General features: G+C 40.8%; 1 protein-coding gene across 2 annotated transcripts in view; it reads right to left on the bottom strand.

The window, feature by feature from the left end:
* Positions 1-19677, bottom strand: part of RBM25 (RNA binding motif protein 25) — a 61429-nt gene that overhangs the window by 27628 nt on the left and 14124 nt on the right. For both annotated transcript variants that reach the window (XR_013521369.1, XM_002754083.6), the window contains exons 4-7: positions 19360-19527; positions 13604-13661; positions 8804-8964; positions 330-515 (exon numbers count right to left, since the gene is read on the bottom strand). Coding sequence is in view for 1 of the 2 variants with exons in the window: in XM_002754083.6 (XP_002754129.1) it covers positions 330-515; positions 8804-8964; positions 13604-13661; positions 19360-19527 (573 nt within the window). In the remaining variant the exon portion in view is untranslated. The remainder of the gene's footprint in view (positions 1-329; positions 516-8803; positions 8965-13603; positions 13662-19359; positions 19528-19677) is intronic.

The raw sequence follows: 19677 nt of genomic DNA, 5'->3' as shown, positions 1-19677 counted from the left end.
CTTCTGACCTCCGGTGATCCACCCACCTCGGCCTCCCAAATGCTGGGATTACAGGCATGAGCCACCATGCCTGGCCTGTAATACTTTCTGATGCCATATAAAATACTTCCAATATTTTAAAACTAATGGTCCTTGTAATTTCTCTAAGTTTATCCCCCTAAAAAAATGAGTTTAAGAGAATCAAACATTTTCTTTCAATCTGTATACTGCTACTTATTTAATAAATCCTATTTATTCTGCTTTCCCTTCAAATTCTGACATGGATCAGGGCTTAAGAGTGGTATCATAAAAAACAAACTGTAGAAATGATATGTTGTCAGAACACATACGTCCTCCTTCTTTTCCTTCTTCTTCTTCCTGGGGTGAGAATCAGATTCCTGTGAGGGGGCATTTAGCTCACTGGAGTATTCACGTATTAAAACTTCAATGGCCCCTTTAATCATCTGATCTCTCCTCTTTGTTTCTTCATCCAAGGCTTCCTCATCATCATTAGTGACAGTTTCTGGCCTTGCATTCTAAAACAAAACAGCAAATTCAGGGGAAAGAAAAATCAAGCAGGAAAATAAAAATCGTTCTACAAGAAGAGTTAATAAACAAACATGTTTTCTCAAAAACATCTCTGTAGTCCTATTAAACATGGAGATGGTTTTGTTCTTAACATCAGAAAACTAAGCTTCATTTATTTTATTTCAGTTTTCCTGAGATACTAGTTCATTTTCATTTTCTTTCTTAATAGCTAAAACACCCTGGCCCTTAAATTTCAGGACTAGCACACTATACAACACATTAGCAAAGCATTCACAATTTTTCAGACTGTTCTGCTCAACAGATACACAAATAGCAATTACTAAATAACTGTATGTAATAGTTAATTCTTTTAAATATATATGAATCAGTAGAAAATTCAGTTATGCAGTAAAAGCAAAATACAATTTTAAATACATTGTGATAGCTACTGCAGAGAATAAGCAAAATTACATGTAGGCTAAACAAACAAAAACATCAGATTGCTAAATATACAAAAACGCAAGAATTGGGAGTTTAGGGGCTGAAATGATAGCTTACTTCCCATTTGCCTTCTGTAAGTTCTTATAGTGCATTAATACCACTTATAGAAACTATACGCTTACAACATTAAGAAGGAACCAAAGAAACTATTTGTAGGACTTTATTAATAATTCTCTAAGAAGTCTAGATTGTTCCCTCTTTGTGGGGAAAAATTATTGGCTTCTAATGTGCTACTAATTCTTGTGCATGCCCCAAAGGTTTTAACAACTTACTTGGTAAACATACACTGTGCACATTTTCAGATACTACAAGAACCATGTTTATGCGCATGCACATACATGCCTAGCTCTTGGTCATAATGCATGCAACTCTACTCAAGGTGAGTTTCATGCCTTGTGACTCCTTAACAATTTAACTTAGCAGTAACTTTATAACTTGACCACCAGCATTTAAAAGCTGTATTAATGGATATATATTCAACAAACATTTATTTCTTAAATTAATTTGCTCAACAAATTCTTTTTTTTTTTTTTTTTGAGACAGAGTTTCGCTCTTGTTACCCAGGCTGGAGTGTAATGGCGCGATCTCAGCTCACCGCAATCTCTGCCTCCTGGGCTCAAGGCAATTCTCCTGCCTCAGCCTGCTGAGTAGCTGGGATTACAGGCATGCGTCATCATGCCCAGCTAATTTTTGTGTATTTTTAGTAGAGACGGGGTTTCACCATGTTAACCAGGATGGTCTCGATCTCTTGACCTCGTGATCCACCCGCCTCGGCCTCCCAAAGTGCTGGGATTACAGGCATGATCCATCGCGCCCGGCCTGCTGCTCAACAAATTCTTAAGAGCATACTGTGAGAAAGAGCCTGCACTTAGATGGAATAAAATTCAAACTGAAAAATGCTCTCTTCTCCTCAAGCTATACCACTACAGAGTAAGAGATGGGTTATGGATGACACAAATAACTTCAATGTAAGGCATTATGTGTTATTATAAACTAACCCCTCTAAGTTTCTTACTTTCTCAAACCTGTCTCTTCATCCAATCTTCTTTGTAGTGAACTTTGTACTTAGCATCTTGGATAAAGGAGATGATTTACCCAAGGACTATAATGAGAACTATTAGAATTATTTACCAACAATATAGCAAGCTACAATTATGGTGTTATGTTCCTTTGTTATTATATTGTGGGCCAAGTGCACTGACTCCCAACTGTAATTCCAACACTTTGGGAGGCCATGACAAGCAGATCGCTTCAGGCCAGGAGTTTAAGACCACCCTAGGCAACACAGCAAGCCCTTGTCTCTAGTAAAAAATAAAAATAAAATAACTAGCTGAGTGTGGTGGCTCACACCTGTAGTCCCAGCTACTAGAGAGGCTGAGGTGGGAGGATCACTTGAGCCCAGGAATTCAAGGCTGCAGTGAACTATGATTACCACTGCACTGCCAGCCTGTGTGACAGAGCAAGATTCTGTCTTAACAAACATATAAAAATAATTGCTTCTCTGAAGGTTTTAAATGAGCTGGCCCTCCAGAACCCTGGCACTGAAACCTCCTATCTTGAAGCATACAGGGTTATTTCAAACCATAACACCTGCATGTTGAGACCTAAACTCAATATATAAAAACACACCTTATTACAAAGCAGCTGGTCTGTTGTTAGCATGTCCGCTATATTCTGAATTCCTTTCCCTCAGCCATTCACATCTCTACACTTTTCTAAATACAGGGATAAAAGTACAGTTATAATTCCAAAGGCCTACTTATATAAAAATCCTTATAGCCCCTAGATTTTTGTTTCTACTGTAAATGAAAATTTAATTATCAATATGGCTATTTTACCTGAATTAGAAAGCATTTGGAATTAACTCATTCACATTTTTAGAAGAAAAGTTTATTAACCCAACACTTAACTGATTACTAATATTAAACAAACAAACCAAAAAAAAGCAAAAATAGGCTGGGTGCAGTGGTTCATGCCTGTAATCCCAGCACTGTGGGAAACCCAAGTAGGCAGACTGTCTGAGCTCAGTTCTCAACCAGCCTGGGCAACATGGTGAAACCCCATCTCTACTAAAATACAAAAATTAGCCACGCGTGGTGGCATGTACCTATAGTCCCAGCTACTCAGGAGGCTGAGGCAGGATAATTGCTTGAACCTGGGGGGCAGAGGTTGCAGTCAGCCGAGATCATGCCACTGCACTCCAGCCAGGGCAACAAGATACTATCTCAAAAACAAAAACAAAAAAGAAACAAAAAATAACCCGATCATGGTAGATAATCAGGTTAGAAAGACCACTCCACAGACTGGCAAGTTTCATCTAAAGCTGTATCCTAGGGGGCATAGGCCATATATGATTTTCAGATTTCCTATTTTTTGCCTTGTACTTCAGAAACCAGATGGCTGGGTACACCTGTAATCCCAGAGATTACAGGGAGTCCGAGGTGGGTGGTTCACCTGACATCAGGAGTTTTTAAAACTAGCTTGGCCAACATGGTGAAACCCCTTCTCTAGTAAAAATACAAAAAAAAAAAAAAAAAAAAAATAGGCCAGGCACGGTGGCTCAAGCCTGTAATCCCAGCACTTTGGGAGGCCAAGGTGGGTGGATCACGAGGTCAAGAGATCGAGACCATCCTGGTCAACAAGGTGAAGCCCCATCTCTACTAAAAATACAAAAATTAGCTGGGTGTGGTGGTGCGCGCCTGTAGTCCCAGCTACTCGGGAGGCTGAGGTAGGAGAATTGCTTGAACCCAGAAGGTGGAGGTTGCGGTGACCCGAGATCATGCCATTGCACTCCAGCCTGGGTAACCAGAGTGAAACTCCATCTCAAAAAAAAAAAAAAAAAAAAAAACCTCAAGCAAATGCGGAGTTCTTTGTTTTGAGAAAATGTAGACTCAACCAGACTAATTTCCAGACAAAGATGTTTACCTGGAGCAGCTGTCCTCTATTAAAAGATTCTTTCAGAAAATACCTGTTTCCTGCACTTGTCAATGTCCATTCTTGAATATATGGTTAACAACCATGACTTGTAACACACAAGCAGTTATACTATCTCCTACAGGGATTTTGCTGGACAGCCAGAAAGCAATAAGATATGAACTAAATCAGCATGGTCACCTTACACTGAATACTTCTACTACTAAAGGCCAATAAGAAACTGAAAAATAAAAAGTTACTCCTCCTGCAGTCCCAGCTACTTGGGAGGCTGAGGCAGGGGAATTGCTTGCACCTGGGAGGTGGAGGTTGCAGTGAGCCAAGATTGCTTGACTGCACTCCAGCCTGGCACCTGGCGACAAAACAAGACTGTCTCAAAAAAAAAAAAAAAAAGAGGGAGAGAAAGTTACTCCTACAAATTCTGCAAAACCTAAATTAAAATGCTCAGGTCAAGTTGTTTGACAAGGCACCTTACACATGCCCAGAATTCCTCTTAAAATTCTGAATCTGCTGGGCCCAGTGGCTCATGCCTGTAAACCCAGCACTTTGGGAGGGCAAAGCAGAACTGCTTGAGCCCAGGAGTTCAACACCAACCTGGGCAACATAGCAAGACCCCCGTCTCATTAAAAAAAAGAAATAAAATTCATGAGGAAGGAATTCAGATAAAAAGGAAAAAAAAAAGACAAAAAAAAGTTAAAAAGGAAATACTGGATCATGAAAAATATGTTGCTCTCCTAGACATACTCATGTTTCCTTTTAAGTCAATGAGAAATATGGAACTAATTGTTTTCTCTTCTGCCTCAGAGGAAAATGCCTAAAAAAAGCAACACAAAGGAGAATGTCTCATTCTCCTATCCTCTATCTACTTAAGTAACAGCTTTCTAAACTTCTCCAACTAATCAATGAACAAGAATAAAAAACAATCACCATGTCATATTTTTATATTGAAAAAGCATGGCTGGCATGGTGGCTCACGCCTATAATACCAGCACTTTAGGAGGCCAAGGCAGGAGGATCACCTGATGTCGGGAGTTTGAGACCAGCTTGACCAACATGGAGAAACACTAACTCTACTAAAAATACAAAATTAGCCAGGTGTGGTGGCAGATGCCTGTAATTCCAGCTACTTGGAAGGCTGAGGCAGGAGAATTGGCTGAAACCAAAAGAGGGAGGTGGCTGTGAGCCAAGATTGCTCCACTGCACTCCAGCCTGGGCAACAAGAGCATAACTCTGTCTCAAGAAAAAAGAAAGAAAGAAAGAAAAATCAGGGTGGCGGTGGCCACCAGTCTCGTTCCTACCATCTTCCCTCCTACCCCCAGCCCTGTCCCTCCAATCTCTCACTCTCGGGCTTTCTTCCCTCCCTCCATGCCCCTCTACCCTTAAAAAAACAAAACAAAAACATGGTAAATCTCTAATCTACTCCACTATATAGTAATATTTGCCTAAGTTATTTGAAAAAAATTTTTTACATCAGACAGAATGGTTTTTTAACCTATACTGTTGAGTAAAATTGACACTCTAGGAAAATATGCCATGTTTATCCTATGACTTCAAGTACCTCTAGGCACGATGCCAAAAGGCACCTAGCAATACACATATAACAAACACATAATAAATCATATGTGATATCTGACAATCATTTTAATTTCATTTTACTGAAAATAATTATTCTATGTGATTTTACTGCATGCTGCTTAGCTTTTTCTTTTTTTTAAGACAGAGTCTCACTCCGTAACCAAGGTTAGAGTGCAGTGGTACAATCTCAGCTCACTGTAACCTGCACCTTCTGGGTTCAAGTGATTCTCCTGCCTCAGCCTCCCAAGTAGCTGGGATTATAGGTGGACACCACCACATCCAGCTAATTTTTGTATTTCCTTTTTTAGTAGAGACAGGGTTTCAACATGTTGGCCACACTGGTCTCAAACTCCTGACCTCAGGTGATCCTCCAACCTCAGACTCCCAAAGTGCTGGGATTAAAGGTGTGAGCCACCACACCTGGTCACACATTGCTTTTCTTGAAGATCAACAGATTTAAAGTATGGTTACTCTGGCTAATGTTGATTATACAAGAAACGCAGGCTGGGTACAGTGGCTCCTGCCTCTAATCGCAGCACTTTGGATGGTTGAGGTAGGTGGATCACTTAAGCCCAGGAGTTCAACGCCAGCCTGGACAACACTGTGAAACCCCATCTCAATAAAAAATACAAAACTCAGCCAGGTATGGTGGTGCACACCTGTAGATCCAGCTGAGGCAGAAAATCACTGGAGCCTGGGAATAGGAGGTTGCAGTGAGCAGAGATCATGCCACAAATCCCATGCAAAAAAGCAAGCAAGCAAGCAAGAAATGCAAAGTCACAATTGTGCACTTATTTGTAAAAATACGTATTACAGTGATTTCATTTTCAGAAAAAGTATAACATTTGCAAATGCTACAACCTCAATGACTTCACAAACTAAAGACTAAACACAAGAAAACAGCGAGTCCTAGCAAATTGGAACACTTTGAAGATATTAAATCCATACTTTCAAATAGTATACAGTTATCACAACAAGGCAAACCTGAAAATTCTTATTGCAAATATTTCTGGGTTTTGAAGTTTTAGTAATGTGACAGGCAATATTGCTGATTTGAAATAAAATATAATTTCCTTATGAAGCAGGGTGAGGACAAGGACAGTAAGACTCACAGATAAGCAACATAACTGCAACTGTTAATAAACGTAAATTCCATCCTTGCTTTAGTCAAGACACTATACTAGGTGCTGTGGAGGTCCAAGATTAAAGAGACAGCCCCCCAAACTTATCACCCTTTCTATTTGTAATCAGAGATGGGGGTTGAAAGAGGATATGGGAATGAGAAGGGTTACAAGGGGCTGTGAAAGAGAGAGATATAAACAATATACACTAAAAAGCAGACACATTCAGCTATAAAAATCTGCTTTATATGGGAACAAAGGACTTAATTCTATCTAAGAGGAAACGACAAAGTCTATATGAATCAAGGGACATGTTAATTATAAGTATGGATAGAATTTCAACAGGGAGCTTGGATAGGCAACAAAGACATGAGATGCCAGCAAAGCAAAAAGGAAGACTGTAGGGGTACATGCAGTAGTATGTGCAGAGGCAGGGAAGAAGGAAGCTAGAAAGGTGGACTGGAGCAAGCCTTGAATGTCATCCTAAAAATACAGGCTTTATGGTCGGGCACAGTGACTCACGCCTGTAATTCCAGCACTTTGGGAGGCCAAAGCTGGAGAATACCTGAGGTCAGGAGTTCCAGACCAGCCTAGGTAACATGGAGAAATCCCGTCTCTACTAAAAACACAAAAATTAGCCGGGCATGGTGGCGGCTATAATCCCAGCTACTCGGGAGGCCAAAGCAGGAGACTCGCTTGAACTCAGGAGGTAGAGGTTACAATGAGGCAAGCTTTCGCCACTGCACTCTGGCCTGGGCAACAGAGCAAGACTGTCTCAAAAAAAAAAAAAAGTGGGGATGAGAGGATAGGAGGGTTTATTCTGTAAGAAATCCAAAACCATTAAGGATGAGTCTCACATAAGAAGCAAAAGTTTGATAAAATTATACTTATGTTTTAGAAATACAGGCAACGCTGGCTGGGCACGGTGGCTCAGGCCTGTGATTCCAGAACTTTGGGAGGCCGAGGCAGGCAGATCAGTAGCTGGGCATGGTGGCAGGTGCCTGTAATCCCAGCTACTTGAGCGACTGAGGCAGGACAATCACTTTAACCCAGGAGGTCACTGCACTCCAGCCTGAGCAAGAAAGTACGACTCCATCTCAAACTCCAGTGATCCACCCACCTCTGCCTCCCCAAGTGCTGGGATTACAGGTGTGAGCCACTGCACCCAGTGGAAAGCTGTTTCTATTTTGAAAGATAATAAAAATCTGATGACAGCGATTTTCTGGTTTTGTCTGCGTTGGGCGAAGGTAATAATAAATCTATTTTAGATTGGTTCAGCATGAGATGCCAAAAACGAACTAAGAAGAGAAATAAAGGAAATATATACTCGTTTTAGTTATGTTTCACTTTGTTGAGAGGGGGTAATAATGTATACATTACAATACAACATACAACAATTTCCTTTATTTTAGCTTCACTTAGCATAGCTTGAATAAAGCCCCCCAGCTTAAGGCAAGTAATCAGACTTTCATTCATTTTAGAATCGGTGTACTTCTAAAAGAGAGGGCAACTAATAAAAATTGTGTAGGTTGAGGCCAGGCGTGGTGGCTCACACCTGTAATCCAAGCACTTTGGAGGCCCAGGTGGGTGGATCACCTGAGGTCGGGAGTTCAAGACCAGCCTGACCAACATGGCGAAACCCCAACTTTTATTTAAAAAAAACAAAAAAAAAAAAACTGTGGAGGTTGAAATATAGTTTGTACTTACTTACAAAGCTGCCTTAATGAATTAGCTCTGTTTGGAATAGTCTGTACCAGTGTTTTCTCTGGCAAATTAACCTTGTCCAGCCTCCCTTACAACTTTCATCCCAACCTGGAACAAGCAAACCAACAGTCATCCACCCTCTATGGGTAGATAAGACTTCAAATAACGACAAACTATAAAATACCCTCCTGCAATTAAGCCACAAGCACATACATGATCATCTTGTGAAGCCCCACATTAGATTCATTTATAATGAAAAGCATTACACTGAAAGAGCACAAGTCGGCCTAGAAAAGATAACACAGGCCAGGCGTGGTGGCTCACGCCTATAATCCAAGCACTTTGGAGGCCAAGGCAGGCGGATCACCTGAGGTCAGGAGTTCAAGACCATCCTGACCAACATGTTGAAACCTCATCTTTATATTTTAAAAAAAAAAGAAAAGATAACACAACAGAAAACATACCCCATTAGAAGCTTTCTTCTTTGCTTTCCATTCATCCAGCTGTGCCTTGGTCTTTGCATCAACTTTAACGAGTAGCTTTTTCTCTCCAATTTGCAGGTCATGTAATAATCTGAGTGCACGGAGAGTAGATTCTGGCTCCTTGTACTCACAGAATCCGAAAGCTAGCAATGGATGGAAAGAATTAGTGAAGTATCAATCCACTTACAAAAGAAAAAGAAATTACATACAACAGCTGGGGCTGCAGGAAAAAAAAAAAGAAATTACGGAAGATCAGAATCACTAGAGTCCAAATGTTACAATACAGACCATTCAATTCATCATTCCACCCTGTCTACACTAGAGTCCAAATGTTATAATACAGACCATTCAATTAATCATTCCACCCTGTCTACCAGTTCCCTTTGATAACCATTTCACTTTTAGTACCCTCAAACAACCAAAGGGGAGGAAGAAAAGAGAAAAACAGAGGAGAAGAAAAATTCAAATCAGAAAAATTGCTACCCATTAGAAGCTCTGATAAACTATTTAGCAGAATCAGTGAATTTCATTATTATTATTATTATTTTTTTTTTTTTTTGAGACGGAGTTTCGCTCTTGTTACCCAGGCTGGAGTGCAATGGTGCCATCTCGGCTCACCACAACCTCCGCCTCCTGGGTTCAGGCAATTCTCCTGCCTCAGCCTCCTGAGTGGATTACAGGCACGCACCACCATGCCCAGCTAATTTTTTTGTGTTTTTAGTAGAGAAAGGGTTTCACAATGTTGATCAGGATGGTCTCGATCTCTTGACCTCGTGATCCACCCGCCTCGGCCTCCCAAAGTGCTGCGATTACAGGCGTAAGCCACCAGGCCCGGCCAAATTTCATTATTAAAAGGAATCAATCGTTTCATAAATTCACCCTATTTAGACTTCCAAATAGCCACAAATAAGAACAGACTGCTGGAACATAACACACTTTTCACCTCTGAGATGTTAAATTACAGAATTAGTGATCTTGTATCCATCCTAGTTATCAGTCTGTTTTGCTTATATCTATTTCCTTTTATAACTAGTCAATCTCACTATTAAGACGACTTTAACAGAGATAGTAAATCTAAGAAGAGCAACCAAAAACACTGAAAATAAAATCAAATAAACTGAAATATACAGTTAATGACATGACACAGAAAAGGACTACCGATATTAAAATAGTAAATTTGACTACAACATTTTCAGTGTGATATACTATAAAGACAAACAGATATGCCCCTCAAAAAAGTACTTTTAGGCTAGGCGTGGTGGCTCACACCTGTAATCCCAACACTTTGGGAGGCAGAGGCAGGCGGATCACCTGAGGTCAGGAGTTTGAGACCAGCCTGTCCAACATGGAGAAACCTCATCTCTACTAATACTACAGGCGCATGCCTCTAGTCCCAGCTACTAGGGAGACTGAGGCAGGAGAACTTCTTGAACCAGGGAGGCGGAGGTTGCAGTAAGCTGAGATCACGCCACTGCACTGCAGCCTGGGTAACAGCGAGTCCCTGTCTAAAAAAAAAAAGTAACTTTAAATGATCATATTTCTGATGATAGTGTCAATGTTACTAGTGTGAAACTGTTCTATGTGCAATGTGAAATAAAGCAACTCAGCAATTATTTAATATTCTATTATCGCCAATGGCCTTGAAACTCAGGCAACTCAGTGTGAGGAAAAAGGAGATGACAGAACAGGTTAAATAAAAAAAAAAAATCTTTTAGTCCTGAATCTGAATTAGTGTGCACTGGAAAAACCCAAAAGCAAATACCAAACCACTGTTACAATGAGTATACCTAGTGCCCAGACCATGATCTTCAAAACAATCTCTCCTGGAGAAATGGCTGATTCTAAATCTGGGGCAGAAAAACTATTATACTAGAGGAGCTTACAACAACTTGTCAAACCAGATAACAAAGAAGCTGTCAAAGGCACTTAGGGTCATGTCAAAACCACTGGAGATGTAAAGTGCAGAGACAATTTTAAGTTAAGCTTTAATGGTGATAATAACTACAATGAATCCATATCAAACACAGTAACATTAAATATGCTTCAATTCATAAGTTCACAGTAATTTAAAAGAAAAAAGAAGATCAGTCATTGTTAGAAAATGCTGAAGATACCAACTCATTACTTAAAGAAAGTCAGGGCATTTACCCTGCCTTTCCTGTTAAATATGCCTCTATGCTGGGTGTGGTGGCTCAAGCCTATAATCCCAGAGCTTTGGGAGGCCAGGGTGGGTGGATCACCTGAGAGGTCAGGCGTTCAAGACTAGACTGGCAAACATAGCGAAATCCTGCCTCTGCTAAAAGTACAAAAAATTAGCCGGGTGTGGTGGTGAGCGCCTGTAATCCCAGCTATTTGGGAGGCTGAGGCAGGAGAATCACTCCAGGAGGCTGAAGTCACAGTGAGCTGAGACTGCGCCACTGCACTCCAGGCTGGGCAACAGGGGCAACAAACTCAGTCTCAACAACAAAAATACCTCGAAGTAACCAAATAGATGCAGGGGCAAGTTTCTCCATAGAGAAGCATTCTGTTAACATATGAAGATTTGTTGTTCCTCAGTGAAAGAATGACAGAATTCTTCAAAACAGACTACTAATTACTTCCCAATGAATTCATCAACCTAGGCACTGGCAACACTGATGCTATTACATACACAAAAAAGACAATCTCACATGTGTCCCCTGATGGAAAAATACTAACTTTATAGTATTCTTGCTATGATATGCTAGAATAAAAGCACATGTCAAGTTTCAAATACTAACCAGTTACAGAAAATACAGAGGTCAAATTCATGGCAAATTATACTACTGGAGCAGCATTTGGCAAAACTCAACTTAACAAATGCTGCTGCACAAATGACCCAGTTTCTTCAACAAATAAACGGCAACGAAAATAAGAAATAGAATAATTTAAAATATTAAAAGTATGGCCAGTTAGTTCAGTTGGTTAGAAGATAGGGCTAATAATAAAATATTAAGGGACTTAAATTGCCAACTAGTTGCAATGTGTGAACTTCATATAGATCCTGAATCAAATGAACCATTTAAAAAATTGACATTTGAGACCAGGCATAGGTCTCATATAGGCTCACGCCTGTAATCCCAGCATTGAGGTAAGTGGATCATCTGAGGTCAAGAGTTCGAGACCAACCTGACAAACATGGTGAAACCCCAACTCTACTAAACAGACAAAAATTAGCCAGGCGTAGTGGCAGATGCCTACAATCCCAGCTACCATGGAGGCAGAGGCAGGAAAATTGCTTGAACCTGGGAGGTGGAGGTTGCAGTGAGCTGAGGTCACGCCACTGCACTCCAGCCTGAGAAATAGAGTAAGACGCTGTCTCAAAAAAAAAAAAAGAAGAAAGAAAAAAGAAAAAAAAACTGACATTTGAGACATTTGACACGAGACTTCTAATACTGGCTGAATATTTAATGATAAAAAGAAAAAGAGGCCAGGCATGATAGGTCACTTTGGGAGGCCAAGGCAGGTGAATTACCTGAGGTCAGAAGTTCAAGACCAGTCTGGCCAACATGGCAAAACCTCACCTTTACAAAAGTTAGCTAGACATGGTGGCACACATCTATAGTCCCAGCTTCCTAGGAGGCTGAGACAGGAGAACTGTCTGAACCTGGGAGGTGGAGGCTGTAGTGAGGAAAGATCATGCCGCTACACTCTCAGCCCGTGTGACAGAGCGAGACTGTCTCAAAAGAAAAAAAAAAAAAATAGTTCGTTTATAATTTTGTTTAGGTCTTAGAATTATAATAGCTAATATTTTAGATATGTTTTTTAAAAGCCCTTATCTCTAAGAGACACACGCTAAAATATTTACAAAGAAATTCATGTGAAGGCCCAGCACATTGGCTCACACCTGTAATCCCAGCACTGTGAGAGGCCAAGGTGGGCTGATCACTTCAGGTCAAGTTAGAGGCCAGCCTGGCCAATATGGTAAAACCCTGCCTCTACTAATAATACAAAATTAGCCAGCCCTGGAGGTGCATGCCTGTAATCCCAGCTACTCAGGAGGCTGAGGCAGGAGAATCACTTGCACCTGGGAGACAAAAGCTGCAGTAAGGCAAGATGGTGCCACTGCATTCCAGCCTGGGTGACAGAGCTAAACTTCATCTCAAAAAAAAAAGCCATAGAAACTCATGGGATGCTTCAGATTTGCTTTCAACCAATATAAAGAGGAAGAAACGAGTAAGAGTACCGTTGAAACACAATTAGCCATGAAAAGTACAGATTGCCTTCAAAAGTTAACAGGCCATGGCTGGGAGCAGTGGCTCACACCTGTAATCCCAGCACTTTGTGAGGTTGTGGCAGGAGGGTTCTCTTGAACCTGGGAGGCAGAGGTTGCATGAGCCAAGATGGCACCACTACACTCCAGCCTGGGTGAGAGAGACTCTGTCTCCAGAAAAAAAAAAAAGTCAACAGGCCACGATTGTCTCTTCTTCTTCTCCTCCCTTACTAAGTTCTAATTGTTCCACCTAGTTCACACAGTCATTTCTTGAGACAAAAGAGACTTTTGGAAGTACGAGAAATCAGTTAAATCGAGCAATTTTAATTTTTTCCTTTCCTGTCTCCTTCCTGTTACCTTTTTCCTTCTTCTTCTGATCTTAACTCTCAGCCAATACTTTCCCAAACTGCCTTTTAATCCTATTTCAATAAAAAAGAAGATAAAGAATGCTAATAAGTCTTACTGTTAAAGACAATGAGAGTAAGTCATGCAAAGTGATTTAAGCACACAGGTTAAAATGATTTCAACAAATAAGGAAAAAAATGACCTACCTTGAAGTTTTCCGGAAGCACCTTGTACTCTCTTCCAGCTCAAAACCAAACCACATTTCTTAAAAAGAAAACAAAACAAAAAGATTGCTACCATTTAACAAAATAATTTTTAATGTAAAAGCAAAATTATATTTCTACTAGGGGGAAAAAAACATAAAAGAAAAAAACCAGCAACTACATTTGTGAAAATTTCCCCAATTTCCTCAAATTTATCACATGAAAGAAATGGACAACACATCATTTTAAGAAAAATATAAATTCTTGCTGATTCTTCATTCGCAGAAAATTCTTTACCTTTTAATAAAGTAGAAGTTTTGCATCACTACATATACTACCAAAATAAATACATAAGCCTAGGTGCCTAAAATTAGAATGCTTAAAACTATAATAAATTCAAGTAAATATTACAAAGAACCTATAAAGAAATGTTTTGAAACAACATATATAAATTTATAGAGGATTTTTAACGTGGGAAAACGGTTGATATGGTATGCAAAAATAACTTGGGAAAAGAAAATGCAGATACACAGCAAGACTTTAAGAACAATACTTTGTAATATAAAGAGAAATATTCCAAAACGTGAAGGAGGGCAGGTTATTTAAACCATGGGACACTATTATACTTTAAAAATAAAAGCAGCCAGGCGTGGGTCACGTCTGAAATCCCAACACTTTGGGAGGCTGAAGTGGAAGGACTGCTTGAGCCCAGGAGTTCAAGACCAGCCTGGGAACATGGGGAGACATCATGTCTACAAAAATAAAAAAATAGCCAGGTGTGGTGGCACACACCAGTGGTCCCAGCTACTCAGGAGTCTGAAGCTGATGGATGGCTTGAGCCCAGGAAATCCAGGCTGCAGTGAGCTGTAATCATGCAGCCGCACTCTAGCCTGAGCAACAGAACCAGACTCTGTCTCAAAAAAATAAATAAATAAGGTGTCACCCAGTTAAAAAAAGACAGGGGAAGGTGTAGGTGAGAAATCTTCAGAGAACAATAGAAATCGGAAACTTGAAACATGGCATTAAAAATAAGTATTCTGCCGGGTGTGGTGGCTCAAGCCTATAATCCCAACACTTTGGGAGGCTGAGGCGGGTGGATCATGAGGTCAGGAGTTTGAGACTAGCCTCACCAACATGGTGAAACCCTGACTCTCCTGACTCTCCTAAAAATACAAAAAAATTAGCTGGGCATGATGGTGCACACCTGTAATCCCTGCTACTCAGGAGGCTGAGGCAGGAGAATTGCTTGAATCTGGGAAGTGGAGGTTATAGTGAGCCAAGACCGCACCACTGCACTCCAGCCTGGGCAACAAAGCGAGACTCCATCTCTAAATTAATAAATAAATACATACATACATACATACATACATACATACATACATACATAAATCGATTGAAGTCTGGAAGGTAAAGTTGAGGGCAAATCCCAAGAACCAGTACAAAACAGTAAGAAACCAGCCTGGCCAACATGGTGAAACCTCGTCTATACTAAAAATACAAAATTCAGTTGGGCATGGTGGTGCACGCCTATAGTCCTAGCTACTCAGGAGGCTGAGGCAGGAGAATCGCTTGAACCCTGGAGCCAGAGGTTGCAGTGAACCGAGATCATGCCACTGTACCTCCAGCCTGGCGAAAGAGGGAGAGTCCGTCTCAAAAAAAAAAAAAAAAATTTCAGAATGATCCAATACTTCTAAAAATCATCATTAGATGCTGTAACACAATGATGCAACACCTTCAATGTGAGGAAGATAAGCTTCAACATAGAATTCTATATCCAAGTAAACTACTGATCATATGAATAATCAAAATAAAAAGCACTTCAGATTCAGAAAAGTTACCAACCACATACCCATATACATCATATCATCGCCATATAATAGGATGTTATATATCCTGTTATATGTATCATTGTCATATAACAGGAAGCTACTGTGTGTCAACACAAGCAAGACATAGGATCCAAACCATCCAACACAGGAGAGCAATAAAGGAATACTAGAAAAGACAGAATAAATCCAACGATAAAAGTAGACTTAGAGGAACCAGAACACATGAGACGCTCTAGAAAAGAAGGGAAACTGGCTGGCGGCAGTGGCTCATGCCAGTAATCCCAGCACTGTGGAAGCCAAGGCAGGTGGATCACTTGAGGTCAGGAGTTTGATACCAACATAGTGTAACCCCGTCTCTTCTAAAAAATACAAAAATTATCTGGACATGGTGGCGGGTGCCTGTAATCTCACTACTCAGGAGGCTTAGGCAGAAGAATCATAGGAATCCAGGAGGTGGAGGTTGCAGTGAGCAGAGGTCACGCCAGTACACTCCAGACTGTGCAAGAGTGTGACTCTGTCTTGAGCCCAGGAGTCTGAGATCAGCCTGGGGCAAGATGGCAAGGCCCTATCTCTACAGAAGATTTAAACAACAACAACAAAAAATTAGCAAGGTGTGATGATGCACACCTGTAGTTCCAGCTACTCAAATGGCTGAGGTGGGAGGATCACTTGAGCCCAGCCATGATTGCACCACTGCACTCCAGCCTGTGCAAAAGAGCAAGGACCCTGTTTCAAAACCATATACAACTAATTAATTAAAAATTAAAATAAGAAAATGGGCCAGGCACAGTGGATCACCCATGCAATCCCAGCATTTTGGGAGGATGAAGGGGCACATCACTTGAAGTCAGGAGTTCCAGACCATTCTGGCAAACATGGTAAAACCCTCTCTACTGAAAATACAAAAATTAGCCAGGCGTGGTGGCAGGCGCCCCATAATCCCAGCTACTCAGGATGAGGCAGAACAATCACGTGAACCCAGGAAGTAGATGTTGCAGTGAGCTGAGATCACGCCATTGCACTCCAGCCTGGTTAAGAGTGAGATTCCATCTCAAAAAAGAAAAGAAAATGCAATCAAAGCACATGACCTAGTTCTGCCCAAACTATTTACATAATAACACTTATTAACAATTTTGCCACCTTGTAACACCTGTTACAAGCTGGGGGAGACCTCTGCCTTTAACATTTTAGGCCTCAGCTGCCATAACATGTCACCAGATAATACCAAAATTATGAAGGAAGAACAGTAACAAAAAGCATATTGAAATAGGAATGAGGTATCATTTCACAACACAATGTAAAAGTCTAAATAAACACCAACTATTAAAAAAGAGGTATAAGAATAGAAACTTGGACACGACACTGCTGCAAAAATATAATTGGTGTGGCATTATCTTGTAAAGCTGAAGATAAGCATGCCCTAGGACTCAGAAATTACACTTCTATGAGAATATGTGATGAGAATCTTTTCACATACACCCAGGAAGACAACATTAGCAGTAGTAACATAGCAAAACAGAGACTTCCAGAAGCAGACAGGAATAAACATTTCTACACTCTGGCACCTTCTGACTTTCCAGAATTCCATTAGAGCAGAGTAAGTGCTAGTTCTCTGCAGACCCCGGATTAGGCCCTGTGGCTGCAGGGAAAAGAAGTCCAGGAGAAAACTCATGAATAAAAACGGAGTCAGGCTTCAGACTGAAATTACCAAAAATGTCATGGAAGTTACAAAACCGAGAAACCCGAAACATCCTCAGACCAGTTAATTAAAACTTAGAGAGCACCCAGGAGATCCAGGTTTCTAAGAGAATAGGAATTTCTTAAATATGAGAGTTGTGGAACAAGAATCATGAATGGTGTAAAGTAATTGCCCAGCATCTCAAAGAGAGGGGCATAAGGAGAGCAGGCAACAATGTCTCCAGAGTACGACAGGATTGCAGGACTCATACTGAACTACTCATGAGGTGAACCACAGGTTGAGATAACCCTGGCCTTGTCCTTACAGAGAACCTACACAGGATTCTGGGATACAGATGAAGAATGACATCTTTGCAGGTCCTCTCTGTGCAGAATGTAGTCATTCTTCCAACCTCTTTTTTCATGTGTGAGACGAAGTCTAACTTTGTCGCCCAGGCTGGAGTGCAGTGGCACGATCTTAGGCCACTACAACCTCCGCCTCCCAGGTTCAAGTCACTCTACTGCCTCAGCCTCCAAAATAGCTGGGATTACAGGCGCCCACAACCACGCCCGGGTAATTTTTGTATTTTTAGTAGAGACGGGGTTTCTTTTTTCTTTTTTTTTTTTTAAGAGACGGGGTTTCACTATGTTGGCCAGGGTGGTCTCAAATTCCTGACCTCATGATCTGCCTGCCTCGGCCTCCCAAAGTGCTGGGATTACAGGCGTAAGCCACTGCGCCTGGCCTTATTTTTTAAATACACAATCATTCAGCATTATTTCATTTAATAATCTACATTTATCACCAAGATTAAGATCTTAAAAACTAAGGTTAAAAAAAAGTGAATCTTTTACCAAATGTAAACAACTTATTACTGTTCCTGCTTAGAATAAAACTTAAAAAGGTATCAGCCAATGCTAAAATAATTGTTTAAGGTTGCTGGGGAAAACGACACACACAGTCTCAAAATATTAACCCAAGCCAGGTATGGTGGCCCACACTTGTAATCTCAACACTTTGGGAAGCCAAGGCAGGCAGTTCACTTGAGGGCAGGAGTTCAAGACAAGTCTGGCCAACGTGGAGAAACCCGTCTCTACAAAAAATACAAAAATAAGCCAGGTGTCATGGCACATGTCTGTAATCCCAGCTACTCAGGAGGCTGAGGCAAGAGAATCACTTGAATAAAGGAGGCAGAGTTTGTGGTAAGCAAATATCACACCACTACATTTAGATTATGTGACAGAGCAAATCTGTCTCAAAAATAAATGAAATCTTTCACTGGATCATGGACGAAAACTAATACTATTAATGTTATGGTCATTATTGGGAAAATTAAATATGAACTACATGTGCATTAGTTAACAATATTACATCAATTTCATGTATTTTTTTTTTGTTTTAGAAATTCTCTTGCTTGGGCTAGAGTGCAATTGCAACATCATAGTTCACTGCAGCCTTGAACTCCTAGACTCAAGCAATTCTCCCACCTCAGATTATAGAACAACTGGGACTACAGGCGGGCACCAGCACACTCGTCTTTTGTTATAATTATTATTATTTCTTTTTTTTGAGGCAGATTCTCTCTCTGTCACCAAGCTGGAGTGCAGTGGCACAATCTCAGCTCACTGCAACCTCCACCTCCCAGGTTCAAGCAATTCTCCTGCCTTAGCCTCCTGAGTAGCTGGGACTACAGGTGTACGCCACCAAGCCCAGCTAATTTTTGTATTTTTAGTAGAGACGGGGTTTCACCATGTTGGCCAGTATGGTCTCTCGATCTCTTGACCTCGTGATCAGCCCGCCTCGGCCTCCCAAAGTGCTGTGATTACAGGCGTGAGCCACCACGCCCGGCCTATTATTTTTTTTTAAATGGAGTCCCACTTTGTCGCCCAGGGTGGAGTACAGTGGCACGACCTCAGCTCACTGCAACCTCCATCTCCCAGGTTCAAGGGATTCTCCTGCTTGAGCCTCCCCAGTAGCTGGGATTACAGGTGCACGCCACCACACCTGGCTAATTTTTGTATTTTTAGTAGAGACGGGGGTCTCACCATGTTGGTCAGGCTGGTCTTGAACTCCTGACCTCAGGTGATCCACTCAGCTTGGCCTCCAAAGTGCCTGGATTACAGGCGTGAGCCACTGCGCCCGGCCAGGATTGAAATTTTTTAAAATAAAAAGCAATCACTGAAAATCCTTCTGCTTACATTTGAAATATGTAACAATAAAAGAATTTTTCATGAAAAATAAACAGTTTAACTTACAGCTAAGAGTTGTCTTATAAGCATGTCTGAGGCTTTCTCAGAAATGTTACCAACAAAAACAGTAGTAGTGGGACCACAGTTTTCATCATTTTCTTTAGCCTTTAAGCCTGGATGATCCTTTCTTGCACCCAAATGCTTTCCAACCATAGACACAGTGGGTACTAGGACCTGAAGAAAGGGGAATAAAAATTGATCCAGCAATTAAATTTCCTACCACAATTAACATTAGGCTAAAAACCTCAGGATTAAATAAATATATATAGTACATTATTTAAGCTCTATATGCTTACACACCTAAAATACATAGGACATTTCGTT

Source organism: Callithrix jacchus, chromosome 8, assembly GCF_049354715.1.
Source record: "Callithrix jacchus isolate 240 chromosome 8, calJac240_pri, whole genome shotgun sequence".
NCBI lineage: Eukaryota > Metazoa > Chordata > Mammalia > Primates > Cebidae > Callithrix > Callithrix jacchus.
Note: the sequence above shows the minus strand (reverse complement) of the source record. Positions and strands in the feature narration are given on the sequence as shown.